This window comes from Furipterus horrens, unplaced genomic scaffold (assembly GCF_987537825.1).
Source record: "Furipterus horrens unplaced genomic scaffold, mFurHor1.1.pri manual_scaffold_10, whole genome shotgun sequence".
NCBI lineage: Eukaryota > Metazoa > Chordata > Mammalia > Chiroptera > Furipteridae > Furipterus > Furipterus horrens.
Window position 1 is genome coordinate 32835247 of NW_028327180.1, and position 15524 is coordinate 32850770.

At 35.5% G+C, this 15524-nt stretch overlaps 1 protein-coding gene across 2 annotated transcripts in view; it reads right to left on the reverse strand.

Moving 5' to 3' along the window:
* The window catches only part of GLRA3 (glycine receptor alpha 3), a 131403-nt gene that overhangs the window by 21662 nt on the left and 94217 nt on the right, over nucleotides 1-15524 (reverse strand). For both annotated transcript variants that reach the window (XM_090288368.1, XM_090288369.1), the window contains exons 6-7: nucleotides 10601-10738; nucleotides 7926-8140 (exon numbers count right to left, since the gene is read on the reverse strand). In XM_090288368.1, coding sequence (XP_090144494.1) covers nucleotides 7926-8140; nucleotides 10601-10738 — 353 coding nt within the window. The remainder of the gene's footprint in view (nucleotides 1-7925; nucleotides 8141-10600; nucleotides 10739-15524) is intronic.

A 15524-nucleotide genomic window follows, 5' to 3' on the forward strand; every position in this document is an offset into this window, starting at 1 on the left:
GATGGTGCAGGTGAGCTCTAGACTTAGCAGGGGGATCACTTCATAAATTATATCAACATCTAACCACTATGGTGTATACCTGAAACTGATATAATATTGAATGCCAGCTGTAATTGAAAATAAAGAACCAAAACCTGGAGTTGGGATCACAAAGTCTCATGTAAACCTACGTCTAGGCACTCCATAAGGTAAATTTTCAAGGAATCACTTGAGAGTGATTATTTTGTCAATTCTTCTTTCAATCCAAATGTGCCTTTTATTTGAGAAAGAAGTACTAAAAAATCCCAGTGTATCTCTTTTGATTAGCTAAAATAGCACTTTGAAGAGGATGATTTGTTCTTCCATTACTGACAATCAGTCCTGGTGGATTCTCCCAGTTCCTCAGAATTGTGAAATAAACTGGAATGCCTGACTCTGTCTGTGGAATAACCATGTGACTCGCGCATACAGCTAAACACTTTGTCTCTGAGATAGGCTGAAAATTTTTCTGCTGTGTCATGGTTTTTGTCCTAGGGATTTTATTTCAGATCACATTGGCCATTCATTAATCTTTGGCTTTGTAAAATCCAAATTGTAGTACACTGCATCCTACCTTTCTCTCTAGGACAAAACCTGTGGAAGAATTTTGCATTTTGTAATGTTTCTAAGGAAAAAAAATACTAGTCTCAAGAACATGTTGGTCTTCATTTAGGACCTAAAGCCAGAGAGAGAAAGGAATAAGAACAAAGGCACAGAATAGTGCTTTTAAAACAGGTATTGAAATGGAATGAAGCTGATATTGAAAGAAGTTAAAGGAAGTGTCCAGAGGACTGTTTCTTTGGGATACTAGGCAGTAACTAACACAGGACAGGATGTTGTGAGCTTTGACATTTATCATCCTGGAGGGCTACAAAATACCACAGTCCTACTGATGTCACTCACATTCATACTGATGGTTATCCTTCTAACCCTCAGTAAATGCGGGATGCTTAGAACACAATGTTTTTCCACATAAGGTTTTTATTTTCGGAGATCAAATGTAACTGAGAATCATAAGAGCAGAGCTGCATTATTTCCAAAGTGATAAAATTGGCTAATCCCTCCAGCCATCAGATAAGAAAAGCGCAACCGAAAAGGCCAAGGGATTTTGAAAGGTGACCTGGTTATCTCTGCTGCTGCAGCGATGGGATGTTTTACCATCTGTTTCATAGGACATGACGCATGTTTCATACTTAGATGGAACTGTAAAATCTAGAGGTCGCTGGAAATGCTTCTTTGGTACGTGCTGTTAGTTGCTGGTGTTAATATACTGATTTTTTTTTTTTTTTTTTACCTGCTCAGTTAAGGTTGACTTATATTTGTGACTTCCCTCTCCTCTGCATTTTTTATTGGATGTTTTGTGTTTCTATAATATCAAATAATATACTCTCTGTTCCCTATTCTCTGAGGCCTAAGACTTTTATTTATAACTTCAAACAAGAATTATAAAGACATAAATCCTGATAACTGCTTTCCACGCTGGTTTTTGGATGGAATTCTTTATTCCACTGGTAAAGGGGAAGTTTTGCATCCATTATTGCCTGTCAAAAGTTCTTGTGGTATGATTCTAGGATATATATGAATGTGGTACAAGAAGTGTAAGACATCATTTAGGTAAAATTATCTCAAAGTTACATATACATCTTTTGTTTTTAAATTTAGTTTGATGCAAAAGCCATCGTATTGCCATTTCAAAAATAGTTTAAACTTTGTGATTGATTATATACTTTTTCATAATTATGCCTTCAGATTTAGGAATTCAAGCAATGGTTCTGTGTCCATCTCAGCTACAGAGGACATGTTTGATAATTTTGCTAATTTTTAGCTTAATGAGATCTAGTGAGCCCAGTAAATGTAGGCTCTCAAATCAAATAGAACCAGAGATATCTTTCTTTTTCTCTTTTCCCTAAGTGACTATAATATAGAGCCAAATTATTACCACGTTCCATGAAAATCTATTTTAAAGTTATTGTCCACATTAAAGACTGTATTATAAAGTTAAATTGATTTATTAAATGCTTTGTCACATTAATAAATTTAAAATGAACTCACTTGCATCATATTTGTACTAAACTTGATTGAAGTAATTTTAGTTAACTATGTTTTGAAAAGATATTAGAATCTTGTATTTAAATGGAGAGAACCAAAACATTATTAAGAGCAATAGCTATTAATTGCTATGTTAATAGGAAACCCTGATTACTCTGCAACTCCTCTCCTCAAATTACATCATTGCTGGTATTTACAACTTACTTTCCTATAAAGCTACAGGGTATTCCTTTGAGAACAATAATGCCATAGATTTTGAGAACTAATTAGATAAGAACACAACAGTGAACAGAGGTCCTTCATTTGCTTCCTTTTTTTCAGTGGGATACCACATCTAGATCTTTGTGTGCTCATAAGATCATAGTATTCAAATGAAAACAACAGTTCAGTTTGTATTTCCTAACAGTGGTAATCACTTCTAGAGTTGGCATCTTTATGAAAAATAAAAACGTAATATGAAAGTTATCTTTATGTTTTCTAAGAACAGATCTTGTTATTTTGCAGTAAGGTAAAGATATGTAATAATTAAATTCTTTTTCATTAATTTGGTGATTCTCAGGGGGGAAAAATAGGGTTCTGTATAAGTAAAGAGTAATTTCAGTTTTCACATTCTCTTTGGAGAGATGAACAAAATGACCTACCCTTGCTTTTCAAGTTAAGTAGAGATTTAAAAGCTCAGTACTAAGTAAATGTTTAAGAGCTCACATTGTCTTTAAATATCTGCATGATATTTGCTCAATGGACACATACTGTGTACTGAGTTAGGCTCTGAGGATAGAAATATGTACAAGATAGTCTGTCCTTTCAAAAAGCTATTCCTCATGGGTTTCATAGACAAACTGAATATGGAAAAAAAGTGAGAGGAAATCATTTAGGATCAGCAGCTTTTGGTACAGAATTTGCAATTTTCATCAGGTCCTGGCTTCTGTGAAATATTTAATTGATTAGCCACCCTAGAATTTCAAGCGTTTCATATTTTTTAATGATTTGCAGTTCTATTCTGAAGGAGATGGCCGTAGTGGTGGAGCAGAACAAGAAAAATTACATAGACTCTTCTCTCTTTCCTTTCTCCATTCTTTCTTCCCCTCCTGTTTTCTTGAGTGTTTGCTAATATGACAGTCTGATATAGGGAAGGAGATAAAAAGTTTCATCAAATCATAGTTCCTAAAGTAGATGAGGTTATTTATTGGCCTCCTTTTTTTCCTCCCTTCATCTCCTAGGGCTCCCTGTGGATGGGGTAGAGTCTCCCATCCTGGTATGACTCGGAATGGGAACAGAAGTGACTGTATGCCACTTCTGAGCAAAACCCTTGCATGTTCTGCTCACATTCTTGCTTTCCTGCACTCCTCCATGGAGAAAGCATGTTACTGATACCTGAGGTCCCCAAATGGGAACACTTAGGGAGCAGACGTAAACCCACTTCACAGCTTAGAGCCAAGCCCATCCTGCCAGCCAATCTCAGACAAGCCTAGAAGAGGTATAGGCCATGCACAGGCCTCTAAGCAAGAATAAATGTGACAAGCCATTGATATTGGAGATTATTTGTTATTCAGAATAATTGCAATATAACTGCTTGTAACAGTGTCTATAGCCCCATGAATTTCATAATTATTGTGTTCAAAGACAGGGTTTTGATAAACTTGGAATCTAGAAATTCTTCCACCCTTGCCAAGTTCATGTCTGGGTGTGTTTGTGTGTGCATGTGCACATATCTGTCTGTTTAGCATCCTAAATTCAAGGGTCTCTGATATAATAGGTTTGTAGCTCATTTCTAAATGACTAAATTAGTGTGTATACTAATGGTGATACTTGTGTATTTCTACAAAGGAGACAAGAGAGTAAACACTCACCAAAGCTAGATTTTAGCTGGTCCCTATGAACAGAATGGAAAAAAGTAAAAGGAGTAGGTCTAATAGGAAATGATTCATCTTTGGAAGCAGAAAAGGAAGGGTAAGGTGTATGTAATATTGCAGAATATCCATGATCTTCCCAGAGTGCGTCATTGAAGGTTCTTTCCAGAATCCATTGTTTCTCAATTAAAATTAGATTTTGTCCCTTCACTTTTTTCTTTATTTCTACCCATATCTATACTTACTAAAGAAAATAATTCCCTCAGTACCAAAATCTTAACAAGGTATTAGTATAAATCAAATTTATACTAAAAATAATTAAATTATTGTTACTATTTCCTCTTTTACCCAGATTTAAAAATCCTTCTGGGAAAGATTGTCTTTACGCATCTTAAAAATACCATAAAATATCGGGAGAAAAAGTTTGGGAGAAAACTTTTAGGGTGAGTAGATGTCACCTTTGGTTAAACTGTCTAACATTCTGTATTTGGGGGAGTGACAGTCATGGGGGAAGAAAGATGAGAAGAGACTTTGAATATTCTGGTTCAATTCCAACTAGAGGAGGAGGGAGAGAGGGCCAATCACCAATGCACCTTTCCCTCCTCTTTCTGCGCTTTCTTTTATACCTAAGAAAATTGCCTCTGGACTGCTTCCCTATCCAGTTTTGGCTTTTGACATTCTGTATGATCATCTTACAAACATCTCAAAGTTACCATCTTCAACCACAGATCAGTCACCTTCCTCAGGCTTGCCCATCAGTAACTAGCACAACTACTTGCCCAGCTACCCACCCAAATGCCACCCTTCTCTCCCTGCCATTTCCTTAATCCTCAACGTCCAGTTCAGAGGCCAGTCATGACTGTCTCACCTCCCAATGCACCTTCTCAAAAAGCATCTACCTCTTTCTAAATCCATCTGCTACTCTCTACCTCTGCTGCTACCAATCTAGCCAGACCATCACCTGCTCTGGGCTACAATCCGTTTGCTCTGTTTCCATTTCCACCCCTTCTATCTGATCTGCATGTGGAAATCAGAGAGATCACTCCTCTTATTAAAATCCTTCCAGCATCCAGCCCAAATAAACCTAATCCTTAACAAGGTCTCTAAAAATCTCCATGACACAGCTCTACAAACACCACCAATTTTTCTCCTTCACTCAAGGTACACAACTTTGAAATGTCGCTAACAAGAGAATGCACTGTCGCCCTCTTCAGGCCACGGATGCAGGCACTGTAGAAATGCCAAGTAGTTTCAAGTTCCAAGCAATGAATCACAGGAGCTTTCTTGCTCTGGGCTATTACGTGCTTAATTTATCATGACACTGTAGAAGCCATTATCAGAGAGGACTCTTGGCTCTGTAATTCTCAAGGTGCTGGTGAAAGTATATTGTTTGAGATTTTCTACTCTTGAGTTCTTTGTGTTCTACAGGAGACGTGTTGGCACACAGCTTGGAGAAAACACTAAGCAGGCATAAATTAATGATTTATTGTTTCTTCCTCTCATGCCTGATAATCCCTATTGTTTTCCTGAATTTAATTTGTCTTCCTACTTCTTAGATTTGGTCAGTAGGACAACGGTGGCAAGTCTTTCAAGCATCAGAGGGTGCTTTTGTGAGGTTGGAACAGTGAATCTTAAGGTACATGGTTTCGGACATCTGTTCTTAAATGCAAATGGATACCTTTGTATGTTGCCTTTCTAGTCCCTCCCCTGTCCCATCACAGAGTCAGAATTTTCAAGAAATTTTCTACTCTTTTGAATGATTTCACCTAATAGGTTAATTCTTGTTTATTCTGGCTATTCACCATATGCCTTCCTGAATTCTAATGTACATAACTGAATATGCTCAATCTTCTGTTTCTTAACTATCACAAAGCCTAAAATAATATGGTCACCTTTTCTTAAGACATCACCTTGTTAATCAGTTCTTTTTTTGTAGCTCAGAATTAAATGTTATTACAATTCCAGTGGCCATTGTCTCTATGATTTTAGAGATGGAGAAGCTCTACACATTTATGTACATAATTGAACTCATAGTTAAAAATTCATTCTTTCCCTGAGATCATGATGAAATACATGCCCTTTTAAAAGTCTTTCATATTTTTTGAGAAAAAATTTGAAGCCATCCCAAACCCTTCTTTCCAAGAAAGAAAGATAAAGAAACTAAAAGCTTGTGTCTTCATTCATTTTTAAAAATTTATTGCTTTTTAAATTTCTGCTTCCTCCCCACAAACCTCCATGATCTCCCAACTCTGCCTTAATCTCTTTATCCAAATGTCTTTACATTGTGCCTCTTAGAAGCTGAAACATCCAAATAGAAAGCATTTTGTGCTCTTCTGGTTGACAACTTACAGAAAAATGAGCTTTGATTTTTGCTTAGCTCATTAAAAAATCAATGAGTAAACAGTAATTTCCTTTACAAATCAGCTATAGAACTTTATGGCTCAGAGCCCTTGAGACATTTAGACATATATAGGGGTGGGCAAAACTAGGTTCACAGTTGTTCATATGGCAAGGACATGCAGGTTATGATTATTACAATAACTTTAACTCTGAGAATGTCACAATGCAACTGTAAACCTACTTTTGCCTACTCTTGTATAAACAAACATTGAAATGAATTAGTTTAATCTTATATGCAGATTTATAACTTTCACTTGGACAATATTTTATAAAACACTAGTTGATATCCATCATTTAAAAAATACAATTCAATGTTTAAAAAATAAACCTTATTTTGAAAGACAATTATTAAATCTTAGCAAGGCAGTATGAGAATTATTAAATATCAAGTTCTTCCGATATTAAATAACACTTTTAAAATAGGATGTCCTGTCATCAACTTTTATTTATTTGGACATTTTGATCTAATAAATTCAAACATAGAATGCAATTCTTATTAAGGGTTAAGGGAGCCATGACTCTATATTTATAATTTACTTGGCATGGCAATTGGATTGCATCAAATGCACAAGAAAAGTGAATATAATGTTATTATATTTATATTATTAAAATGAAAACAGTGAAGCTTGTTGGAAGGTAGACAGAATTACTTAATTTAGATATAAGAAATTTCTTTCTTAGAAGTCATTGAGAAGAAGAAAATAATTTTCTATTGCTACATTGCTAAATGGATGAAAAGAACTCTATGTTTTATTTCAGCATATCTTGTGAAGAAAGATGGGGTCTTTTACAAATCTCATAGTGCGTTTTAATTTTGGCAGTTCAGCATGAACTAAAATCATGGTATTAAATGAGCTGTCTTCTTTATTACCTTGTGTTAACTTAAAAGCCAGAGGGGGAAAAACACACCTCAAAATAGTATATTTAATTCAGGGCACAGCAATATCGGCACTCTTATACAATACTGTGGAAGTGTAATTATTATAAATTTTTCTGATGGGGGGGTTTGGCAATACATGTCAATGCTTACAGCTATCAGAGCAGCAATTCCAGTTCTAAGAATTTACACTAAAGAAATAATACAAAATATATGTAAAACTATATATATGTGTATATGCACACATATACATTATACATGAATATGCATCTATATCCATATATAACATTCATTATATAAGTATTCATTATTGTGTTAGTCCTAATAGTAAGTATATTATTATGGTACATTCATACAATAGAGTATTGTGGCACCATTTAAAGTTACTGTATAGATTTGCTTTACATCCATATTTGATACATTTCTAAATGTACAGAAATCTATAGATAAAAATTCTATAGTGTATAAGAGTATTACTGATGTTTAGATAATTGAGGGTCATAACACAAACTGTAAATAGAAGATATCATTGGTTTTCAGAATTATTTTCTTCATCTACTTCTATATTTTACAATTTTTTTTGCCTTGGTTGTATATTACTTAAAAATCAGTAATGAATAATCAGTACTATTGAAAAAGATCTGACAAAAACTAATGATGATATAATGTATATAACATATATATGTAGATATTTGTGCAAATATATGTACGGGTTTATTTTGTGTACTTACCTTTGGTAAGGAAGCTCGTGATCCTGAACTCTGTGTGGTCATAGTCAGCACAGTAGTTATTCCCAAAGCTACCCTGGCTGGAGCAGCATCCATATTGATCCAGAATGAAACCCATGACAGAATAACGATCAGGAGACTGGGAATGTACATCTGGATCAGATAGTATCCCATTTGTCGTTCAAGATGGAATCGCACTTCTATACATGTAAACTTTCCTGATTGGTTGTAAAATAAATTCAGCAATTGGTAAAAGTAAGTCTTTGTTATGGCATCAAATGTCACAATTTTACTTTGAAAACTTTGTCCTAAAATTTTTATTACAACAGAAAGGGACCCTAAATCATACATGGAAATTTGTTTCAAAAATATTTTTCTTATTTTTCTGCCAACATCTAGAAGGAATAATATGAAAATGTACTATTTAAAGAAACAATACATATTTTTATTACTTCACACTTGATTAGCACCTCATACTTGTCAAACTACTCAAAGATCTATTATTTCGCTTAATTCTAACAATTATCTCTGAGATTGATAGGAAAAATTACTCAGTGACTCTTTTTTTGTCTTGTTCATTGACTGTTTCTGGTACTTTTAATGATTTATTTAGAGGTAGGAATTATTTGTTCCAGAGACTTTACATTTACTTTAAAGCCAGTGCTAAAGAATAAATATAAATAGTTTCTTAAATGCAATTTCTATGTTAGTTTATGCATTAAAAATTTGGAATATTAAGAAAACACATTATTTCCCATTAGGAACTTTGAACATAACTTAAAAACAAACTTACTAAAAAAAAATTTGAGATACATTTGTTTTATATATTCATGCTTTTGTGTCTAGAACTTAAATGTTCTCACACACACACAAAAGATAAATGTGTGAGGTGATGAATATGTTAATGAACTCTATGGAAGTATCATTTCACAGTGCTTACATATAGCAAGTCCTCACATTTTACAATAAATTTTATGTCAATTATCCCTCAATAAAATGGGGAGGGGGAACATTCTTGCTGATATAGGTCTAAAAGAAAATTTTCCTGTTTAGAGCAAAACGGTTCCTCCCCTCCTGATTCCTGGAAGGCAGGCTTTAATATTCTCACATGTACAGACATATTTTCCATGTTTAAATCTACTCTTTATTATTTTACTTAATAAACATTTATTGAGCATCTGTGTACTTCAGCAGACTCCAGAAATACAGAAATGAAGAGATACCACCCTTAGCTTTATAAACTTATAGAAATGAGAGAAACAGACAATGTATGAATTAACATGTAGATTAAAGATATAATTTCAGACAGTGAAAGCAGGAAGAGGAAGGGGGGTGGATTTGGGTGTTTCACATGTGCTTGTAACGAAGAGTCATTTGTGTTGATGTTTGAACAGCCCTGAAATATGTGAGAGGATTAGGTTTGGGATAATTTGGAGAAAGAGGCTTATGTATAGAAGAAAAAAGCAATTACAAAGGACCTGAAGTGGGAATGGGTGCAGTGAATATGAGAAAGCAAGCCACTGTGGCCAGATTACAGAGCAGGGCTGAGAGAGACAAAGAGGGTTTGTGAGACATGGGCCAGAGGCACCATCAAACTTGTGGCTCTCTGTTACAGCAGTCTGGAGAAACTAATCCATGGCCCCAAACCAACTCGAAAGACTTCTTAACATTTCTCTGAAAGTTCTTTATCATCATCGCACCTGTCCCTAGAGAGTTGAGCAAGGACACTGGTATTGACCCACCTGCTCTTTATTTAGTGTTGATGGTACACTTGAACTCTCTACTAAATTAATATCAGCCTCACCCCCTGAAGAAATGTGGAAAGAGGTGAGAAAATGGCAGTGACTTTTTTACCAGAAACTGTGAATTGATTAAGGAGATAAAAAAGATTTAAGACCTTCTACAGTAAAAGGTCAGATCACAGTTCTGGGAAATGCTGAGCCCAAGAGGAATCAGTTGATGTAATAAAGTTATAAAGACAGCAGCTGATGCTAGTGGGAGGCTATGCACTAACCACATTGGTGTGATGCCTCTGTTGAGGACACTTCAATAGAATTTGTAGTAATAGGTTAGATAGTTAGATGAGATATTATGGGAATAGTCCACACCAGCTGAGGAAAGTGAACAGATCTCATGAATGTATAACTATCACATTAAACCTTTCAGTCCTTGATGTAAATATATTCGACCTCTATCCTCAAAGGCAAAAGGATGCTGTGTCAATGTGAATAGTAACAATACCTTAAAATGCATGAAATTGTGGCCAAATTTTTAGGCAGCTGAGTATCTTAAAAAATAAAAAAGCAATTTCTTTCATTTTGTTAGCAAACACAATGTTTACTACCCAAGAATTATTAAAAAGTACATTTTACTTCTCACATAGAAATTAAAGGAAGTTTTTTTCTGAAACACCTTATTATGTAACTATGGGCTTTTCACACACACACACAAAGTTAAATGTAATTAAACACTAAGCACTTCTTTGGTCCCATTAAAACCAATTATATAACAATATGCAATGAGTCAAAGCATCTATAAGTTTCCATTTTCTGCTCTATTACTATTAAAAACATTGAGCTATAAATTGTGAAAATAATTAATCTAACACTACAATTAAGAAACATCTGGCTATCATAAAACCACAAATGTAAGTGTAATGAATACTGCTCAAGCCCTACCTGTGTTGTAGTGTTTAGTGCAGTATCGTAAATCTTTCTCTTCTTTCAACAGGAACTGAGGCAGAGTGAGTTCGTCTGCCACTTGTACAGGTGCCTCATCTTGCCATTCAAAAATTAGATCATTCATTGTGTATCCAACTAGGCAAAACACAATAAAAATATTTATAGCATTAAAAGACAAAGAAATGAAAAAGCACACACCCTACTTGCACAGTTTACATGGGATGGGAAGACCAAGCACTGTCATCTGATTTCTATCAATTGAACTATGCCATCTTTCAATTCCATCTCACAAGAGTCTACTGAAATCTATTCATGTGGAATATTCTCAGATAAGGTTATAAAATGAAGTAAGCTACTAATAAGTATAACATGCATGTAGAAATCTTAAAGGACATGCATATACATTCTTTCCTTGGTATATACAACTACAGGAGTAATGTGACAATTCATTTTGGTTCTACTCCATTGGATTTCCCCTCATCTTCTTTCAAATTATTCAGGATTCTTTCGACAAAAACTGAAATTGCCACTGGTTAGGAAATTACCTCAACTATAACATCTGTGGCACTAAAGTACCAGAGCCGATACCTTTCTTGATTAAATAATTAACTGTTTTAGTTTATGGTACCTGCTTCTATGTTCCAAGTCCCAAAATGAATAAAATATTTTAAATAGAAATGTCTGCTATTCAGGAAAAATCTAAGTACAAAGAAAATCCACAAAGAATTGTTTGTGGAGGAGGAAACTCTTCCACTATCAGTAAGTTCAGGATAGAATTAATTAATGTGTTTTGTAATAAGCAGACATATTTCAGCAAATTAAATTTTATATTTCTATTGGAGAAGAACCTAAGAAAAAGCAGAATTTCAGCTTTTTCTCCCTTCTGATTGAGAACGTGTTGAAATGTACACTTGAAAGCTGCTGCAGAAAGAGAGCCAAAGGAAATGGACCTTGTTGGGGGAAGACTTGCTACAATGCACAGCCACCTTGGAGGCGGAAAGAGAGAGGAAGCAGGTCTGGCCGCTAAACTAAAGTCAAGTGGTCAGGTAAAGGAAGCAGAAGCTGCAGGTCCAAGGAGCAACAAACAAGGGAAACTGTCCCCAGCAAATTTTCCTGTGGCGTATATTGTAAGTGAGAGGCTGGGAGAGTGATTAGAATCAGCTGGCGAGATGTTCGTAAGGCTGAATGGAACAATGGGCAGGGAAAGGGACTGATCACCCTTCCCCCTCCTGCAATAGCTGGAAAAGAGCTCAATCGATTTAGCTGTGGTGGGAGTGACTGGCCTCAGAGATCTAACTGCACCCATCTAACTCTTGGGAACACCTAGCAGCAGCCACCCCCATGGCAATGGGATGGTAGTAGCAAGGGCATCAGTTATTAAAGGACCTCCTTTCACTGCCTGGGACTCTCCTGTCCAAGTTCATAGCAGCAGCACCATCAGCGTAACTAACAGCTCATTACAGAGCAAGTGCTGTTTGGTAGAGTTTGTCAAGTCATCCAGACTACAGGAGGCACATCTGAATTCTGGTTCCAGACGAATATGGAAGATAGGGAATCTGCAAGATTAGCCTCTAGATCGCTGGACTTGGCACAGCAAGGACTTGTGCTGGACTTACTTATACTGAAATACACTTCATTAAACCCTTCAGTTAATGATTTGGTTTCTAATTATAGAAGGCTTTTACTTTTATTCATAAGTCTTTTAATATCAATATATCAATATGTCCATTATAAATACCATTTTAGCTAGAGAGCAAAATAAATGCACATTTCTCAAGGACCAAAAAATAGTAAAATTGGTACTACTTTGCTTCCAGGCAGGACATGTAATTTATCCTTCCATACCTGCAATCGCTAACAACAAAATACAGGATGTTTGGTCCCAATTTAGACAGATAAATGGAGAAATTAGCTGAAACCTCATTTTGTTTTTACATTCTATGAAAAGAAACCAACCCTCTGAAATTCCTTCAAGGATAAGCTTTCATTAATTAGTCTCTAATGCAATTTATAAATAGCATATTTAGCTTGCTGTTGAGTTAAATAATCATCCACATGAAATGTCTTAGGTGTGGGTGTTTCTTAATCAAGCTATGCTTCCTCATTATGGCCCATAAAATATTTAAATTTGAAATCAGAAGAAAAATAATAAGATGATATATTTAAGGGGTAATTATTTTATTCTGAGTAATTTACTGGATATTCAAGGAAAATAACTAAATAGGAATTTGCCTCAATAAACCTTCAAATGTAACTTCAAAAAAAATAGGACTCTTCTACATATGTCCAAGTGTTTTATCATTCTTATGCTTTTGGTTGGCAGACTTTTATACAAGTCTCAGAATGTTAAGGAGAACAGACTGGCTAATGAGATCAATGTTGTGAGTTGCATTGCCTTGTGCTATATAATAAGCTTCACAACAAAAAAATACTTTATATAAGAAATGAAGACATTAACACTAACTTCAGCCAGAAATGTCATATGGTAGCTGCAGTAAAACATGTAAATGAACAGCTCAGTGCAACCAAACACTCATTTCTTCAACATTTATGGAACACCCATGTACATAAAGCATCCTGCTGGGTTTCAGGGAATATGGAGCTAGTACCAGGTAGAAAATAAGTGACATGGGAGAGGTACAAAGTGGTGTATGCCTTCAGAAGGGGGATCTATGATACCCATTTAGGCCTCATTTGATTTAGACTTGAGAAAAGGTAGTAACTGTGTATAAAGAATGTGAGAGAAGGTGAGGCCCCAGGCAAAGGAATAGTATCGGCGGCAGCCGTCCGTCTCGAGAGACGATGGTGTAGCTTCTTAAGAGTCTATCTGCACCGCCGAGAATGGCTGTGCAGTTCGACTCGGGAGTGACATGGTATCTGTCTCCTCTCGTGTTGAATCGACATCTTGCGATGACGCTGGAGTGTCCTCTCCAGTGAAGCTGAAGCTACAGAGCCTGGGCAGGGTGATATGGAGGGTCTGCTGTTGCCCATGCAGCAGACCCACCCTCTCTTCGCAGCTGAAGGGTCCAAGGGAAAGACGGAGTCAATACAGCTTGGCTTCAGGTGCGCCGCAGGAGTTGCCGGTGTTGACTACAACGTCAAACCGCCTTAGGGACTCCGGCTCCGGATTTTCTGTCGGGGTTTACTCCCTTAGCCTTTCCCCTGAAGAGGTATGCCGCAAGGCAGCGGAGGTTTTTTGGAGTCAGAGTTTTCCTTCTCTGAAAGGAATAGTATAACCATTGAAGAAACTGCCAACACCCAAAGTTTATAACAGGTATAGCAATAACTTCATTTGTTGAGAGCCAGTTTGCTTAACGGAGCATATGGAATGAAAACATAAATTAATGTAAGATCATGCAAAGTTTAAATTCTAGGTTGAAAAGTTCAATTTTTAAAATTCCCTGTGGGCAATGCTAAACAATTGAATTTTTAAGCAGGGGAGTGACGTGACAAAAAATGTGTTTTAGAAACATTATTCAAGTAGGGTTTTTTCATAGAATATCACAAGATCTAAACAGCTTTCTTAATCATAAGAACATAATTTATTTTTTTTCACTGTGTTGACATTTGCCCAGATGGTAAAAAAACAATGGTGGGTAAAAGTCTTAGTGCTTTAGCATAATAAGAGTCAGTGATGGTTATTGTATTCTTTACTACCATATATCACAGCAAGAACAATGCCACTTTTATTTAAGAATGTTTTTCATTCTTAATGGAAAATTTTATCAAATTTTGGCCATTATATAAATAATGGTCAAGATGGGAAGTACATATCAAATATGTCAGCTGCATATTGTAATACAATAATTCTTTTAAGGAAAAGCATTGATATGATTGACTGGCAGGTTAAACTGGCTGGTTTATCTTTAAACACCAATTTTACTTGAAAAAAAATGTCTGGCAAACTGTGATTATTATAATTAGGTATATGGCAGACCATTTTCTTAAAAATAAAGAAAGTTAGTTAACCTATCATGCCCAGGTAACAACTGACAATATTTGTCATCAATGACAGGTTTTGTGCTTTCAGGTCATCATTGGAATTTTGAAAAAGTTATTATCCCAACTCTTAAAGATTTCTTGATGAGTTTCATGGTGACATTCACGGATGTGACCTTTCAGTATGGTACAATGATGTGTCATGTTTGGAAAATATAAATAACTTATTAAGCTACTATTCTCTAAATGACCAAAGCATGATATTAAGAATCAGGCATAGGTAAAGATCCATTTAAAGTGCAAGATAGAGAAGTGGATTTTAATTTACAAGAGTATGAAGAGTTCATTGATACAATTTCCAATTTCACACTGCAGCTAACCTTTAAGGAACTACCACCTTCAGAAACTAAAGAAAACATCCTTTGTGTGTGTTTTGGGTTTGTTTTGCATATTACAGAATTTCCTTGTTTTAAAGGCTGAGTAGCATTCTATTGTATGTACACACATTTTCTTTACCTGTTAATCTGCCAATGGGCTCATAGGTCATGTCTGTACCTTGGCTGTCATGAATAGTGCAGCAGTAAACATAGGAGGACTAATATTTCTTCATGATTCTGACTTCATTTCTTTTGGGTAAAAGTCCAGAAGTGGGATTACTGGATCATTTTGTAGTCCTACTTTTAATTTTTGCAACAACAGGGATAAACTATAAGGAGAGGTTGCTAAGTGAAATAATCCAGTCATATAAAGATAAATATTTGTGTGATTTCACTTATATGAGGCATCTAAAGAGTTAAATTAATAGAATTAGAGAGTGGAATGGTAGTTGCCAGGGGCTAGGGGCAGGGGAAAGGGATGAGATTTACTAATTAACAAGCATAGTTTTATTCAAACAAGATGAATAAGTTCTAGAGATCTGCCATACAACCTTGTACTCACAGTCCATGTAACATACTGTACACTAAAAATGGTTAAGATGCTA